General features: G+C 53.7%; 3 protein-coding genes across 3 annotated transcripts; 1 reads left to right on the forward strand and 2 right to left on the reverse strand.

Annotated features, from left to right (window-relative positions):
- Window positions 1–2,112: 2,112 nt before the first annotated feature.
- LMH87_008488 (uncharacterized protein) lies at window positions 2,113–3,324 on the forward strand (the record flags this gene model as incomplete). The annotated part of the gene is made up of 4 exons (XM_056201662.1): window positions 2,113–2,320; window positions 2,385–2,452; window positions 2,501–2,945; window positions 3,002–3,324. 4 exons carry the CDS (start codon window positions 2,113–2,115, stop codon window positions 3,322–3,324), a joined length of 1,044 nt encoding a protein of 347 aa, XP_056056302.1.
- A 349-nt stretch (window positions 3,325–3,673) lies between these two features.
- LMH87_008489 (uncharacterized protein) lies at window positions 3,674–8,314 on the reverse strand (the record flags this gene model as incomplete). The annotated part of the gene is made up of 3 exons (XM_056201663.1): window positions 3,674–4,624; window positions 4,674–4,720; window positions 4,777–8,314. 3 exons carry the CDS (start codon window positions 8,312–8,314, stop codon window positions 3,674–3,676), a joined length of 4,536 nt encoding a protein of 1,511 aa, XP_056056303.1.
- Window positions 8,315–10,066: 1,752 nt separating this feature from the next.
- Window positions 10,067–12,036, reverse strand: LMH87_008490 (uncharacterized protein; the record flags this gene model as incomplete). The annotated part of the gene is made up of 2 exons (XM_056201664.1): window positions 10,067–11,564; window positions 11,675–12,036. The coding sequence occupies 2 exons, from the start codon at window positions 12,034–12,036 to the stop codon at window positions 10,067–10,069; spliced, it is 1,860 nt and encodes a 619-aa protein (XP_056056304.1).
- Window positions 12,037–17,242: the final 5,206 nt, after the last annotated feature.

Genomic DNA, 17,242 nt, shown 5'->3' on the forward strand with positions numbered 1-17,242 from the left:
GGCCCGTATGAGGAAAAATATTGCTGGAGCCACAGGATATGTCACATATAATGCTTTGACGGTTAGCTTCGGGTCTTTCAAGGTCTACAGACAGTTTTCGCGGAGTCTGCGCGAGAGAGCGATGGCGTATACGTTAATGCAGTGAACTAGATTATCACATGTTCAGGATTAGTACGGCGGCGTCGGCATGCTTAACCTACCAGTGAATCTCAGCTGGCTTGATCAGGCTGCGGAATCAATGTGACAACATCATAATCGATGTAGCCCGATATCCGTGCGCTGGTGTCGATGGCGGGGGAATCGCCAATACTTCCATTTCCTTTTCTACGTCAGCCATGCTCTGGAAACATAGTATACACCTTTAGCCGGAATGGGCCCAAAAAGAAATCGGAGCCTATTATCATCCTCGTCGCGGTATCCGGCCCAAGTAAAACAGCCGAGTTATTATGCAATATAAAATGGAGTTACACCCTAGTCGCGTGCCGCGAAAACGGCCCACAGGAAGATCTTCAGCGGCCTTCGGCGACAAAGATGACCTCGCTGAAAGCCGCTGATGATGATTGGCATGTCATCAGAGCCGCCTTCACACGTTCGCGTGTTCGTAGGTGCTGCAGCCATCGACGAGATGGAAGCATACCAACATACAGTGCGGAAAGAAAAAAAAGTACGCCACTCAAGTAAAAGTAGCAGCTTATTACGTCTTTTAAAGTTTTTTTACTTTACTATTACCGTGTTTCTTTCATTCTTCTTATTTCTCATATTCACTTCCTTGGATTTTTTTCAAATTTTCTTCTCCTTTTTTATTAATCTTTCCTTTTATGATAACTTAATTTGCAGCTTAGCCACCGGCGTCTTCTTTGAGTAGACCCCGAGAGTGGTTGTGCCAGTGTGGGGCGGCAACAGAATTCCACCGCACCTGTGGCAAGACAACGGAGCGCCATTGTGTCTTGGAGATGTCATGTGAGTTGCGGCAAAGGCATTGCGTCTCGGTCTACACGAGCCCTGCAGGATCCTCCTACGGCGAGCCCCCGAGGCAAGCAGGCAAACAAGGTGCGGAAGCGCATCTGCCCCATCTTTGAAGCTGAGCAATTCTGGAGATGATCCTGCTTCTGATCCAGTTTGCGGCCGTTCTGTTGAAACGGGGCGATGAGAGGTCGCTTCATTGGTCAAAGCGGCCGTTACACAAATAATAAGTGAAGGTGAGGCCTCCCGGATCGCACGAGCAGGCGCCATGAGTACAGTCGCTTTCCAGTGTACTGAATGAATGTTTTGGTGCCTAGAAGAAGGACATGGTAGCCTTGGGCTGGCCTGCAGCCTTCGCTGCATAGTACTGCTCGAAAAAAACTCCTGCGTAACGAGAAGGATTTCGTCGCGCCGAGTTTGCCACGGCCCTGGACAACCTGCATCGGTGCCATTCAGCATTGTTACAGTCAAGATATGGGCCTAGTTGTGGGAGGCGACGATATCAGCTCTCAAGAAAAAATCTCATAGTAGTTTAATGCTAGTTGTCGCGCCATCATGGCGATTGATTGTAGGGTGCCCGTCGCTTCCTACAGCACCACATCTTGACGCAAAAAGTCATCGCTACCTCATGCTATACTCGCTTCAATTTTGCATGCGGAGAGATTGTAATGCCAAGTTTTGTCAATCGATTCGAAAGCAGAAGGGCCTGGCACAGACTTGCCAACTTAGCCATGCAAAATGTCCACTGCGCTGGAAGCACAGCAGACATAGACTTCAACCCGGGCCACCAGCTGCCAGAGTGAAGTCTGGAAAGCCCCTCTGGCAGAGAACTGCCAGCCACAATTGGATGGGAACCTGGAGAGGGTAGGAGAGAACTGCTGTTGTTTTTGTAGGGGTCCCTTGCACCATCCGACCACGCCAAAGACTGGTGCGGGCGCTCTGATAAAAAGGCTGGATCCTAAGACGACGTGGCGCACAAACTCGTTGACGCCTCGGGCAATGGTGCCTTTTTTTTTGCTTCTCTTACCACTTCATGACCCATTGGAAAGCTGCCTCGCCCAGTGGAAAAAAAACGTAAACCTGCATCAAATAGCTATTCACAACACTGTATTCATCGCGCGGCTGGGCGGCGCATGAGAGACCACCATCATGGCCGTCGCACTCGATAATTTTGGTGTCGGCCAAAAACAGACCTACGTCGTGGCTGGAACCACGGTCGGTCTCGTGCTGGCCATCGTGACCTACATGGCGCGCCTCTACACCCGCCTCACATTCAATAAGACCATATATCGAGAAGAGTGGTGGATGGGCGCTGCGGTCCTTGTGACCTGCGGAGCGGCAGTCTGTTTACTCTATCGTGCGTCAATTCATGTTGCGACTGTGTAATGTTGTCGATGCTATTACTGACCGTATGCCTCCAGAACTTACGGTAGGTTTGGCGCAAAACGTGGACGATGTGTCCAACTCAGACCTGAGAAAGTTCATGATTGTGAGTATGTTCGAACTCACACTCAGAACAAAGACTCATGTATCTTAGGCTCTCTGGATGATGCAGCGATTGCAGCCAATCAATATCTTTTGCATCAAGACTTCCATTATTCTCTTCTACATCCGTATATTCGATACGCCAAGATTTAAACTCGTGGCATTCATCGTCTGGATTTACACGTTACTACTGGCCATCAGTATCTGGTTTGCTACGCTCCTTGAGTGCCGTCCGATATCCTTCTTCTGGGACAAGGACCAAGATGGGGGCGTTTGTGTCAAGAATCCCCTCATCACCATTGGTCTCACGAGTGGTGTGCTTTCCTGCGTTGGTGATATTGTCATGTTCCTCATGCCAATACCGGCATTAAGCAAATTACGACTTGAGCCAAAGAAAAAAGGCGGCCTTATCGCCATCTTTTTACTTGGACTCTCTGTCGTCTGCACCAGTTTCATTCGATGGGTTGCCCTTTTGGGAACCGATGCAAACATTACAGGTGAGTAATTAAACGACACAGAACTACCAGTGGCGAGACCTGACGAGCACGCACAGCAGCCCAAGTCGAGGCTGGGGTCTGGACATTTCTAGAAGCCGCAGTTGGAATCACTTGCGCCAACCTACCTCTGATGGCACCTCTATTCAGGCGCTGTCTTGGCAGTGCCTCTAGCGGCCGGTTCAAGCGAAATCAAGGACCCAGTGAAGTCTCCACGATAGGGACGGCAAGAATGGCAGGGAAAAGAGGCCAGAATTACCAGTTTTCCATAATTGAGAGCCTGAATGGGAGTGAGGTGGAGCTTGCCAACCCGGACCATGTTGCATCAGGGCCGGCAGAAGCGCAGGCTCCTTTAATATCCGATGGTAGTATGTATGTTTAGACGGATTCGACAGAGAAGTGAAACAGGCGTTGGAAGCCACTAAGGTGATTCAAAACATTATGCCAAGGCCAGGCGTGGTGCGGCCTCGTCTCTGCGAACATGGTATTATAAGATGCACCAAGTGCAGCACGACTATATCAAGGCAATTCGGCAGTTTAGAAATCAGGTATATTGAAACGTGCGCCAGCGCAAAAACAAAGTGGTATATCCGACTCGCTTCCCCGTGCCTATATAAGGAATGCAATAGTGCATCAGCATTGCCCAACAAAAAAAAGAAGATAACATGCAATGTAGTGAGTCACTCAGTACGAAGTCATATGTATTCCGCTGAAATGCGGTGTTGTTAATTTCAGTCGTCTCGGATTTGCTCGAGTTTTGTGCGGAGCTTGCTGAGAGGGTTCTCTCGCTCCTCTGCCTGTGGCGTGAATTGCGGTGGCCGGTACTCATCCAGACTAGCCCGCACTGCCGACGGTCTTCGCGGCGTGTCTGACTGCGAGAATCGAGCAGGGCCTGGACTATGGTCGAGCTCCCCGCTGATTTTGGCCACGTTGCGACCGCGCTGATTGTCGGTAATGGCATGGTCGTCGTCATCTTTATGGTGATGAGATTCTGGATCCTGGTCGAAAAGCGCGCGCATTTGCTGCACGTTCGTGTCCTTTTCCATGCGCTGCATAAGGTCCGTGTCTGTCGGCCAATACACCCTTCGGACGCTCTGGACGACGAGCTCGAGCATGATGGGTCCGATGAAGGCGAGGAGCAGTGTGGTCCACCACTCGAGGTGGGCGCCAAAATTGCGGGTAAAGGTACCGTAGACGAGATAGACATTCATAGTCGGGGAGATAACCTTATTCAGGATCAGCAGCCAGATGAACCAGCCACCGGTCGTGATGATGTACCCAGCAAAGGTGATGACGGTTTTGGTGTGCAGCTCGAGTATAAAGAGCTTAGTGTTGATGAAGACGACGCCAACAGTAAAGCAAATAGTGCCCATGGCGTAGAGGGACGTGTCCTCAGTAAAAAGCGCCACATTGTAGACGGCCCAGGTGACGTAGTAGACGATGAAGCTGCTTGCGACACCCATGAGCATCCATCCTATGTACAGGCGGTAGTTGAACGCCTTGTTCCGCTGCCCGAATGTGTATAGCTCGGGCACAGCTAGGAGCGTCTCGGCACGCAGGTCTCGCTCGAAAATGCCAGGCAAGATGACGGCCAATGACGAAAAGAGGGTGTTGAACAATGTGAGACTGGTGGACTGGAAGAGCGACGTGCCGGTATAGCCCGTGAAGCGCTGAAAATGAGCCTGCAGAAGGTAAAAGAATATTTCCTTCCAAAATGTGGCCAGCACGTACTTGCCGGTGCGAAGATAGTTCCAGCGACCGTGCACGAAAAGCATCTTCTGCAGAAACCGAAACTGCGCGATGGAATAGTCCGCGATTCGCGCGGCTTGCAGACCTTCGCGGCCAGATATTCCAATGCCGACGTGTGAGGCTTGGATCATGCCAATGTCGTTGGCACCGTCGCCGATCGCAAGGGTCATGCTGTTAGGGACATAGCGCCGGATAGCCTTGACGAGTTCGGCTTTCTGCGAGGGGGATGCGCGGCAGCAGATGATGGAGTCGACGCGGACGACCAAGTCATAAAACAGGATGGAGAGGTCATCGTCAGCATCAATCTTGGTGAGGGTTTGGCCATCTACTACCAAGACGGTATGTGGTACCATGCCACGGCTGACATCAGTTAGAGTCATGGTGAGCTGATCGGCCAGGGTTCCTGCAGCGTTTGCGTCTAGGATATACAGCTCCGAGTAGGGCTTGCAGACGTGCGCAGAGTGCGCAATGTTGATTGCCGTCTCGCGCTTGTCGCCGGTAAGCATCCAGACCCTGATGTTGGCGCGAGTCAATTTGTCAATAGTCTCTGGCACACCATTCTGCAGCTTGTCTTCAATGGCAGTCGCGCCAGCGAGGTCAAACTTGTGCTCAATCACATCACCAGCCTCTTCAATGCGCTGTTGACGATCAACTAGGCTAGTTTCCGCTTTGCGATACTGCGCCTTCCATTTCTTGTAGGTGTCTTCATCAATGTAGCGGAAGCCATACAGCAGAGTGCGCAAGCCTTCGGTGGCAAAGTCATCAATATGTTGGAAGCACTTTTCGAAGATTGCGGCGTCGCTCGAAGCTACTCCCTCATCAACGCAGCGGTCAATAACATCAAATGAAGCTACACGGTTGAGGCTGTGTCGGTTGGACTTGAACAAGTCCGCAGAGTGTCGGGGCGTCGCCATTTCCTCGGTACGTCGTTTTTGGAGCCACGAAGAATGACCCTCGCCCAGTCGAGCACCGTCCACAGAGCGACGGCCCATACTCTGTCGCAGAGCGTGGCGAACATCCGTCGAGTCGCGATTTCGCAGGGTAAAACTATTTCTGGGGGTCGAGCGAACGCTCATCTGCGTGCTCAATCTCTGCAGCGCCTTGTTCTTTTCAAAGGTTTTTCGCATGCTGGCTCTGTGGCCAATGTCACGCGCCTTTTGCTCGGCGAGGTGGCTCAGTTTCAAGCGCGAGGTGATGACATTGTCGGCGCCTTTGCAAATTACGCAGATAGTATTGTCGGGCATGCGAACGATGATGGACATGCGCTTTCGCTGACTGCTGAATTCAATCACGTCAAGCACCTGGTACGAGTCCACGGTCTTGTGTCCCTCACCGTCAATCGTTTGTAGCTGGATGCTCTGTGCCGGGCGATCTATAAGCATATATCCGAGGTCTTGTGCAGCTTCAACAAGCGCAAGTTCATCGGGGGATGCTGCCTGAAAGGTAATGGAGCCGTCATCCTTGCATTCGGGCAAGCAAGTGTGGCAAAGGGCAATGCACAAAAGAAAGTGCTTGGCTTTGCGAGAAAACGGAGTGTTGGGTTTAGAACGGATATACTTGAGCAGCTCTTCCGTCTTCATGTCTGGCTCATCGTTGGGCCGGACAGACGACTTCCAGTGAGTAAAGGATCCGGTGGATGTACGTCCAACTGGCTCCGTTGACGCCATGACATTTGCACGCTGCTTCCCACGCTTCTTTGAGATTGAGACTTTGAATGAGTCCAGCTTGTCTTGCTTTGCTTTTTCGTCTCGCAAGACATCCATGTCGTGCAAGACAGACATACCAGCAACAGAGAGTTTGCGGAAGCGCATGAGATTTTCCGTCAACGTGCCCGTCTTGTCGGAAAAGACATGGCTGATCTGACCCAGATTTTCCAAAATTGTCGTGGTATTAGCCACCATAGGGGTATCGGACACCGGGTCGTACATGTCTGCATCATGCAGCAACAATAGCTGGCCCAGTTTCACAATCTCCAAGCTAATATAAAGCGATAGCGGGATAAGCGTATTGAACATGATGAGGAAGCCGAAAAATATTTCCTTGAAAGACACAGAGGCGTCGTAGACGCCGTTTTCGTAGAGATAAAAGGACCTGTTCTCGACGTCTTCTTCCCACAGGTTATAGCCGATGGTGAAGCCAATGGCTAGCATGAGGACAATGAAGATTTGAAAGAGAATCATCTTATTGACCGTGGACTGCATGGCAGGCTTCTTGGTGCGCACATTTCTGTGGGCATTCATGCGGATCTTACACTCTTCGCCGGAGTTGACAACGAGGCCAGTGGCCTCGGTCGTGTTGCGCAACGTCGAACCCCGGTAGACAACATTGTTGAGTGTGAGAGGCAGCTCGTCACCGTCGACCATGACTCTGCCGTCGTAGCTGTAAAGGTCGATGTTGGGATCTTCGGACACGACGGTCGCCTGCGTCTCGCGCAGTCCATCAATCGTCTGACAGAGCTTGGCGAGAGGCGGGCAGGCTTGCTTGGCTTTGAGATTAGTCTCGCCGTCAAGAGCCATGGTCTCAATGTAAGCCACGCTGTTGGGGCCCGTAGCGTGCAGCAGAACCATATCCGCGGGCACATTCTGATCACGCTGCAAGCGTACAATATCGCCGACCCGGACTTGCTGCCAGTCCAGCTCAACCCAGTCGGATCTCGAACCAGTCTGCTCAAGATCCCCAAGAACCACCTCTTCCACCGTTACTTCCTCTTTTTCGTCGTGATTTTTGAGCCGCCTCATGGCTGTTTTCACGTGGGCCGGTTTTCGTTTTCTGCCGTCCTTGCGGGACAGCACCATCGCGCTGCTTCTATTCTCCGACTTGTCCAGCTTATATCGTCGGTAATCGTCCAATCCTTCCTTGGCCATGCTGAAAGCCACAAATGCCAGCAGCGGCCCAATCGTTGTCCATCGACCCACCGTGCTCAAACCTGGAATAGTCTGCAGGATGCCCATGACGAGAAAGTAAAAGTTTCCCAGCTTGCTAAACTGGAAGAACAGCTGCTTCGGGACAAAGTCGTACACCGTGTAGCGTGAGGACCGGATGAAATTGCTGCAGTAGTGCCCGCCGCTGCGCTTGTCAACCAGGGCGTCTGGGTGGTATAAGGGAATGTGCCGGCCATCCCGCGACGGTGGTAGCGCTTTGCGGCGCAGCAAGCCTTCGATGACAATCATCTGATATATCGCGGCTACGCGGTCCTTGGCCTTTTCTTTCCAGGCCAGACCGTGCATCTGGCGGCGCCGCTTATTGTTTGCAGGCTGGCCCAGCTGGAGGTCGCCTAACCGGTCGCGAAACGAGCGCTTCACCTTGCCAACGGAGTTGTTTGCGAGGGCCGAGGCGTTGGCGCTACTGGCGGCATCGTCGCTGCTGTCGGTTTTGGTTGCGGAGGCGAGGGGCGCTTTGGAGTGTATCGTCTCGAGTTCGTGCCGTTCGACAATGGGCGACCGAGTGGCAGCCGTGGCCCGACCAAGGGTAATACCGGGATCCGTGTGGGAGCGGGAGACGGCCCTCAGGCGCGGACCTGGAGGTGAGAGATTGCGCTGCGTATTGGCGGCGCCATTGATGGTGGTGGCATCAGAGCCATCGTTGGCTGGGCGTACTGCCGCGTCGTTGGGATTGGGAAGCATGCCACCCGTCGTGCCTCACCATTTGGGTCGCACGTCAGGGCGTTGTTAGGGCTCGTCGGCTGTACTTGTCGCAAAGGGTAGTGGAACGTTGCTTCTGTGTAAATGCTACCGTTGGTATACAGTAGCAGACGAGAGCGAGTATCGTGAGTTGTCAGGGTAAAGGGAATAGACAGGTTGAGCCCCACTGGCATGGACAAGTTCCTTTGCGCGGCTTGAATGCACTTGTGCGCACTTGGCAGCGCCGATTATCAGCCACTTCAGGCTCTGGACTGCCTGCCAAGGTTCACCAAAGTTTCGCGTGCCTGGGTACCGGGAGAGGGACGTTTTTAGACAGGGCACCTGAGAGGTCCTCTGTTTATAACGTTTTCCGCTTATCCTGCTAAGATGTTAAAGCACCTAGTTATATTAAAATAAAATAAATTATTTTTCAAAACGTGTTAAGTGTTCTAATACCCTAATAGGATAGGAAGAGTGTATATTAATTATAACACTATATCTAATCCCTTCCGAAAAACAGCCCCCTCACGTGTAGGTAGGCACGACTTCCCACCTGGCCGCCAATAGTGTCCTTCTCTCAGCACATGCATAAAGGTACCTACCTACCTCTGAATACCTGTCCAAGGTCTCTAGCACAGCCTCACTTCAGCGCCCAGTTTTTAAGCCTGCGGCGGCCCCGTTGCACCCGCTAGCACAGCCCCTTTGCCACAGGGTAGCGATCGCCACTTTGCGCTTTCCATAACCTAAGCTTTGTATACGAAACTTGAGGTAGAGCTTCGTCTTGGGCAAGACCCAGTCTCAGTTGCGTTCCCAATGAGGAGCTGGTCACTGGATTTACCGCGAACAGAGCATAATAAGCACCCGTGCATCACCGCCATCGTTTGCGCCAATACCAACACGTTAGCATGGTCGCTTCCACGCCATGTCTCCAGCCACCCTGTCACAGTCCGTCTTGCCAGCTTCATGCAAGTTGGTCAGTCAGGTAAGCACGAAATAGAAAGGGAAAGGGTGATGCAATATTGTGCAATTTTCCACGTCCACCGAGCAGAGGTCGTGTCCCAACACAGCTGCCAGCATTACCCAAAACCCTTCAAATACAGAATCTATCTTCCATTACATGCCTGCCAAGACAAAAAAAGATGAAAATGAACTAGTGGCACCAAGAGCCTCCTGGGCTTCCAAAATAAAAGTCAAAATTAACAATCGTGCCAGAAAAAAAGAAGCAAGCGCATAAACACGCGTGGAAGCAAGAGAGAAAGAGCCACCACCATATGTGCAGGCCGCCATCTGAACTAGTCCGAGATCCATCCCGAACAAAGTGTGGCTATGCACAGCCAAGCAAGATGCAGGCGAAAAGAGGTCGACTGAATCCGCCACGAGGCACCCTTGACAGAGAAACCCAAAGCCTCTCAGACGCGTATACCCGGAGCCGTGCCACCGGTCCTCCCAAAGCGAAAGAATATTTTCGTTCATGCAAGACTCGTTAAAGAACCGCCCCGGCGAAAGCAAGCGGAGTAAAGTAGTGTAGTATTACCGCCGGTAAGGAAGTCCGCCAACTGGACAGCACAGCCAGATGTGAGGATTGTAAAGCAAAAAGAATGCAGCAAAACCGAAGAAGAGAAATATAGAAAAAGACAAATGGTATTAATAAACGGCCAACAAAACCAGCAAGCAACGCCAAACGAGAGCAATCACGGGAAAAGTGACGCTCAATGCAAAACAGAGACAAGAAGGAAAGGTCAAGCCAGCTGAAGGTTATTGCGATGCCGAGGCGGCAGCTTCGGGGGGCGAAAGGCTCGACGGGTCGACCGTGTCGAAATGAACCAGCTGGTCCATGTCGAGTTCTGCTTGTTGCGGCTGCGCAAAGTTTGGCGAAAGGTTAAGGTGATGCTTCGTGTACATATCATTGAGCGTGTTACCCTCATCGGAGACGGCACAGGAGCCGTCTTGCGCCGCGTACATGCCAGCGGAGCCTGGACGGCCCATCATGCCCATGGGTGGAGATTGGTCGAGAATGGCAGGCTCGTTGCCGGCGTAGCCAAGAGCCGAGCTCGAGGCCGGGCCGTTGGTCTCGGAGCCCACCATGGGAGACATGAAGGCCCCGCCATAGGCAGGAGTGTAGCCAGGAGTGCCCAGCGGTGTGCCCTCGTGCCCCTGAGAGAAGAAACTGGGGCTGTGGGGAAAGTCGGCGGGCGAGGCAGTCGTAGCGGACATGGGATACTGGCGCATGTCGAGCCCGAAGCCAGCCTGTGTGTCGATACGAAGATTGTTGGCCATGTTGGGCTGCTGCGGGACAGGAGCGTAAACACCAGGTGTTTGGGGCGGTCCCATGTCGGTGGGGGCTGAAATGTAGAACGAGGGCATTGGCTGGTTCTGGAACATGGCGAAGTCAATTGGGCCGGGGACGGAGCGACTTCTCTGGCGCTTGTGGCCATGGGGGGGGCGCATGGCCGAGTGCATCTGGCCGATGCCCCAATGGTTCTGGTCAGGCATCATGCCCATGTGGCTGGGGGCAAAGTTGGGCTGGGAGGACGGGCGTGGAATGGGCGAGACGGGGGCCGAAGCGGCTATGGCGTGAGCGTCCATTGCCGCATTCGGGCTTGGGGTCGCATAGGCCATGGCACTATGGCGGTTCATGAAGGACTCGAGGGAGACGAGCTTGGCGAGCTGCCCGCTGAGAACCTTGGGGTTCCCGCCGAGGTGGTGAATCATGCAGCTCGACGCCTGAGAGTCCTCGGTGAAATCACCAACCTGATAAAAGCCGCCGGCGGACGGGGGCGAGTCCATGAAGAAGTTGGGTGCGTGGTTGAGCTCAATCACTATTCCACCGAGCTTGGAAGCGTCGCCTTCGTTGTTTTCCAAGTATATGTTCTTGATGTAAGCGAAGGGGTACTCAATCTTGTAGCCGGCCTGCTCGTTGTTGATGTAGTAGGTCATGGTACACTTGTCGGGGGAGTAGAAGATGATGAGATCCATCATGTTCTGGCCGACTCTGGTCCACTTGCCGATGCTGAGAGAGCGACAGGTGAGGTGATGGATGAGAACTTTGCCAGGGCCGGTCTGTTCGCCAAGAAGCGGATTACCACCATGACCAAATGGGACAAGACCAGTGCGGCCGAGATAGCCTCCACCGAGGCTCTTGCCAGACTCCATAGCCTGCATGGCAAGGTATGCGCGCATCGATTCGGGGATGGAGTCGATATCTTCGCCTGTTTCAAGACTCTTTTTGGCCAGCAGCTTGATCTTGGCGCGTCTAAAGCAAGTTAGCGACTGATAGACATGAGAACGGGTGGGGAGAGGCATGGCAATCAGCGGAGCGAGGCGTATCCAAATGAAAGCCCGAGTCGAGTATGGAAGGCTTACCTGTTTTGGAACCAAATCTGAACAGACCTCTCCGTCATGTTGATTTCATCTGCAATGCGTTCGCGGACATTGGCTGTGGGAGTCGGGTTCTTGTTGAACTCGACTTCGAGGGTAGCAAGCTGGTCCTGGGTAGCACGCTGGCGCTTCTGGTTCTTTTGCTGCTGTGTCAGAGTGCTCTTGCGAGGTGGGCGCTTGGAGATACCACCGGAGCTATGGCCGGCGGCAGAGGCGGTAGGGGAGGGCGTCCGCTTGGAGGAGGTGGCGGTGGCGGAAGCGGGAGCTGCGGTTGAATCGGGGCTCGAGGAGTCGGGGGCCTGGTGCATGGGCATCATGGAGATGGGCATCTCAACTTCTGTTGCCATGGCGGAGGACGTGGTTTGGTTCGTCACTGACAAAACAATATGTGTCTGATTTCTTGTAGTCGGATACTGTGTATGTGTGGTAGGCACGTTTGTAGGGTGCGTCGTGATCCGGGGGATCAATTAGGGCGGCGCAGCAGCAAGCGTGTAGCGAATGAAGGTGAGAAAGTTGGATTACTGGGAGTAAGGAATGTGATGCATCGACTCGGAAGGAGGAAGATAAAAAGTATTGATGGCGAGATTGGTGAGTCGATTCGACAAGGTGTAATAGAGAACGACCGCGTCGTGGGGTCGTCGGGATGAAATGGCGGCGGACTGAGAAGCCTAAAAAGGAATGTAATGGTGAATCCGAAAGGAGTGAGGAATCACTAGTGAGTTTTCAAACAGAGCAGTAGAGAGCGACTGGAAGGAAAGGAATGGATTGAATAAATAAAAAGAAGGACGTGGGGGGAAGAAAAGAGCGTGTAGAACAAAAAAAAACCAGTTGGCGATGGGAGACGAGGAGAAGAAAACGGGGATGGATGGATGGGGGGCAGCTGGGGGGAAAAGGGAGCGAGCGACCCAGCGGCAGAGGCAGTGCGAGAGCGGTGGGTGTACCGTGTGTGTGGGTGAGGGTGAGCCTGCAGCTGTGGTGCGCGGGCCAAGATACTGGTAGCGAGGCGGCGGCACAGCCAGAGAGCACAGCAGGTGCATTGAGGTACCTTACACGGAACCTGGAGCACAGCAGCGGTGCAACGGTCCACCAGGCACGCTGTACCTAGAGCTGGCGGGAGGCTACCTGAGGTAAACCGCACGACGAAAATTGATCTGCTGAGGTACCTAGATACCAAACAGCCAAGCAAAGGCACCTACAATGTAGATAAAGGGACGGCGGTTAGTACCTGGGGAGGGCCCTTGGGAGGGGGGATGGGGGGAGGGGCAGGCTAACTGTAGTATGTGGGCGGCGTCCAGAGAAGTGTCGTGGTGTGTGCCTGCGTGCCTGTGTGGCGTTGGACTGAGCCAGGCAACGCCCAGGGACCACCTGTGGTTGCAGCAGGTTTATGGATACCGCATACAGTGATGCTGCTCACTGGCTGGGCGCGACTCGCTGGCAGTTCCTCCAGCGGTTACAAGTGCTTGGAAGACGTGTGTGGCGCCGACGACAAGACACGGGGCCTAGCCAAAGCCCACTCCCATGCATCCACTTGCGAGACAAGCCCAGCCAGTCGCGGCCATCGGGGAAGCTTCCAGGGCGCACTTTGGACCTAGCCTAGGTACCTACCTAGGTAGTGCAACAACGCCGGCAGCGGGTAGCCAGGCCCCCAGGAGACGCTCCTTTTCCTTCTGGCCTTTTTTTGGTCTTGTTTCCTGTTCCTGTCAAGCTTGTTTGAAGACGGTGGATAGCAGTGTGAAGCAGCGGGTATAGGGTGCCTGCCTATGGAATCTTGACACTGAGGATGCGTCCAGCGATTTTGCCAGATCGGTGTATACATTCGCCGGAAGATGCCTGCCCCTTTCTGCGCAGCACCAGCCAGCACGGCCAAGAGCGGTGCCTTGAAAGTTTAGGTACTGCTTCGGTGCTCTCGGCGCTTCACCATCTGTGACCCTTCTCTGGTGTGCCAGCGGCCCAGTGGGCGACCAGCCTCTGCACAGACCCCGACCAGTGACACAGTTTGCTGAGCCTGCGGTCGAATATCAAACCTGCTGCAACACGGCAGCTCATGTATGACGCCTGCTATGCAGAGCATTGCCAATTCAGAAAAACGCGCCGATGCATTGTCACTTTGCCCTACTTTGCACGACTCGTCTATAATTATCCTCGCCTGTTTTATCCCGCAACTATCCTCATGCCAGCGCGCAACAGAAGACCACCGCTTCCTGCAGGCACACGCCACGCCCCTCTCCTCCTCCCGACAAAGACTAGCTCCAGGCACCATTCCCCCGAGCCCTCCACGCTAACCTTGAAATGGCACTAGCCCAGGAACCAAATTCTGAGCCATCCCTCCTTTCATCCATGCTCTGTCTCTGCTTGCCTGCAAGCCGGCAAGTCGTTGCTTGTTTGCCGTACCATTGTCAGCATTCGGTGCTACTCAGCAGCAGTTCCAGACAGTCAACAGTCCAGTCAGTGTACGGATACTGGGTAGTTCGTCACCACATCGTACTCGCGATCACCACTAGGTATATCTCAAAGGAGTTCGTGTCACTGTTTCGAGCGTGTATCTACCAAGGCCCTGCCGTGTTTACCTCAGCACCTCACACCGAATACCATCAGCAATTAACAATGCAACGCCCACGACTCAGGTTCGCGTTTCTTTTTTCTCCTTGCCTTTTTCAATCAGGGCTCCAGGAGTCCAGTGGCATGCTGACCCTCTGCCTCCGACGTGGTCGTGCCGCGTTTGTATCAACAATGCCCGCCCCAGCCAAAACCCGATCGTCGGGGCCAGACGCCAGCCTAACCAAGACAGTTTGCTGGCCGGCGCGACACACGGCCAAAAAAAGCAGCATAAGAGGAGAAAAAGGAAACCTTGCGACTTCATGTCTCCACCAACCACGCACCGTCTTGCTCATCCCCTCATCCAGAGGGGCGCGCCACCTCCACCGTGCTCGGGGGCTCGCTGCCTGCTGTGTCTGGTCACTGGTGTCACGGTGTCTCGTCCTACCAGTACCAGTACGCCCACAGCTAGCTTGTTCCAAGACAGGGGTCGCGACCAACGATGCCATATCTGGCTTTCCGCCACAAAACCATCCCCTGACGCCTTGGAGGGGGCATGGCCGCATGGGGCATCGAAGTGGAGAGGGGGCCAGCCTACCTAGGCAGGCGGGTTTTTGGGTCTTGGGTAGCCAAAGCCACCCGACGCGATCCACGACATGCCTCGTCCAGCTGCTGTTCTGCCCGACGCTTCCTACCAGTCACAGTCTCCGTACGGATATTTCCTCCAACAATGTCACTGCCAGTCCACCATCCAATGCAAAGATGCTGGCGATGCAACCCGCCGCTGCCCGCTGGCAAGCGTCAATACGTCAGACCACCACAGCCCGTGTGGATCGCATCATCCTGCGAGACACCACACCGTCCTCGACTGCTCGCCCATGCCCCTGGTCAGCAACGCGCCATCGGCGCTCTGGCCGCCCCATGTACAGTAGCAGTACGGCACACGGTACACCCCGAGCTCGTAGCATGCACGGCCTACCATCAGTGTTCAGAATCTCAGCGCTACCCTGTCCTCCTCAACTATCGCGACGCTTGGGCGGCGATTTGCTGCCGATGCTCCCACGTCTTTCATCGCGGGCATCCTTCTTCACCCATTTCAACAATGGTGCACGGCATTCAGTGATATTGATAGATACGATGTATCTGCTGTGTTACCTACTAAATGTGGCTTTGCTGATTCCTTCTAGGATAAACAGGCGTAGTCAACGCTCAGACTGGTAGGAATAACCCTTCTCGCATGGATCCTACCCTATTGAGCTTGCGCAACCACAACTCTCTCGTGCTGGTAGCCCGTCCTGGGATGTCTCATTCAGCGCTTCGTGGCACAGCACGATCTGCTTATTGTGGCTGATGAAACTTTGACCACGTCCTTTTGTTACTCCTGGCCGACTATGCTCCTTTTGCTTATGGATAAATGCTGGCTGCGGTCCAGCTTGTTGGCCCAGTTGGCAGAGATGTCACTCGGCCGCCAAACGAGGCGGATTGTCGTCCAGGTAGAAGACCCCTTTGTGTGTGCTGAACTTTCAAAAAGTGCTCCTAGGCTCTTCGCTCAGTGGACGACAAGTGCGACGGTCACTCAGAAAAGGAGCCACGCCTCAGCTGGTCTCTATCTATACTGACAACAGGTCAAAAGCCCTGCCTCTTGTCAGCCCGACATGCTATTGGCACTAGCATTTTGTCAGCAGATCATGGATGTTCAGTGCGAGTACTCCGTACAGCTAGCAAATCGCAAGCCTCACATATGGCTAAGGATTATTACCTCCGGTCGCATACTGTACCAATACGTAGTACACTTATGCACATAATGTGGGCATCATCAGCATGTTGCAGAGACATGCAGCGAGGCGCTGTTCATGGGACCTGCAGTAGCTCCTAGCGGGTCGGCTGCAGCCCTGCCGGTACGAGCACACTTCGAACGCTGAGTGCGTACCTTTGCCAACCTACATAGGTAGGTACGCACCTAGGGTACATAGGTAGGTAGGTACCTAAGTAGTTATCCATAACTTACCTAGGTACGGATAGGTACTGTGGACGTGGACTTACGGCCAATCCCAGCGGGCGACAGTAGTTGGGCAGTGCTCTGTACCACCTAGGTACATAGGTACACAATTCGCTCGACGTGCAAAACATTCAGAAGATGGACAAGAGGCTGGCAACGACAGACACAACTTTGCACCGGACCAGACTGCATGACTGCTAACCGACCACGACCACAATCGCTGGACTCGTGCGAACCTCTCGGCTTCCCCTGGCAGCTGGTGGAGCGACCCCAAAGCTTAGCATTCGAGCCGCAGCGAGACGGACTGATGGCGCGCCTTGGCTGGCGCAACTTGGCGCCGCGCGCTCAAAGTGTACTTACTTGGTTATCTCGATATCTCGCCATTTAGCCCTGAGCTGCTTTTTGCTGCGTGCTGAGCTGTCTCTTTCTCGCAACGCCACTGCAAGGTGCTGCTGATTACGAGCCAGAATAGCTTCACTGCAAATGCCAACGCAACTCACCCCATCGACGGATTATTCGCTCGATCGCTAGCATGGTATATTTCGCCGTGCTCGACTGGGCTGTGTTGCACCAGTCTGTTCTGGACCCGATTGTATCCGGGCGCAAGTTACGTCAGTAGCGATATTCGAGTATTCAGTATTTCACTGCATGACTGTATTCCCTACTGTTTAGACTACTGATACCAGGAATAAGTCGCAACCCCCCCCCTTCCTTTTGTAGCTCCGTCATCTTGCTCACCAAACCCCACGCACACCGTACACTGACAAACCTCTTTTTTTTTGTTTGACGTTTTTGCTCACACCCTTGCCCAAGCATCAAGTCATGCGCCCCCCTCTCTCTGGGGCTGGCTGGCCGTCAACTCGTTACCCCTGACTAGCGATGCTCTGGGCGGCACCCTGCGTCGTCACCAGCCAACCACAGCCCGCGTCTGAATCCTGGCCCCGCCCGGATGCTTGACCACATGCCGTCTTGTGCCGGAGGGGGAGACTAAATGTTGACCTGCACCACTCGTTGCGATG

Source organism: Akanthomyces muscarius (assembly GCF_028009165.1).
Source record: "Akanthomyces muscarius strain Ve6 chromosome Unknown contig_18, whole genome shotgun sequence".
In the NCBI taxonomy this organism is placed as follows: domain Eukaryota; kingdom Fungi; phylum Ascomycota; class Sordariomycetes; order Hypocreales; family Cordycipitaceae; genus Akanthomyces; species Akanthomyces muscarius.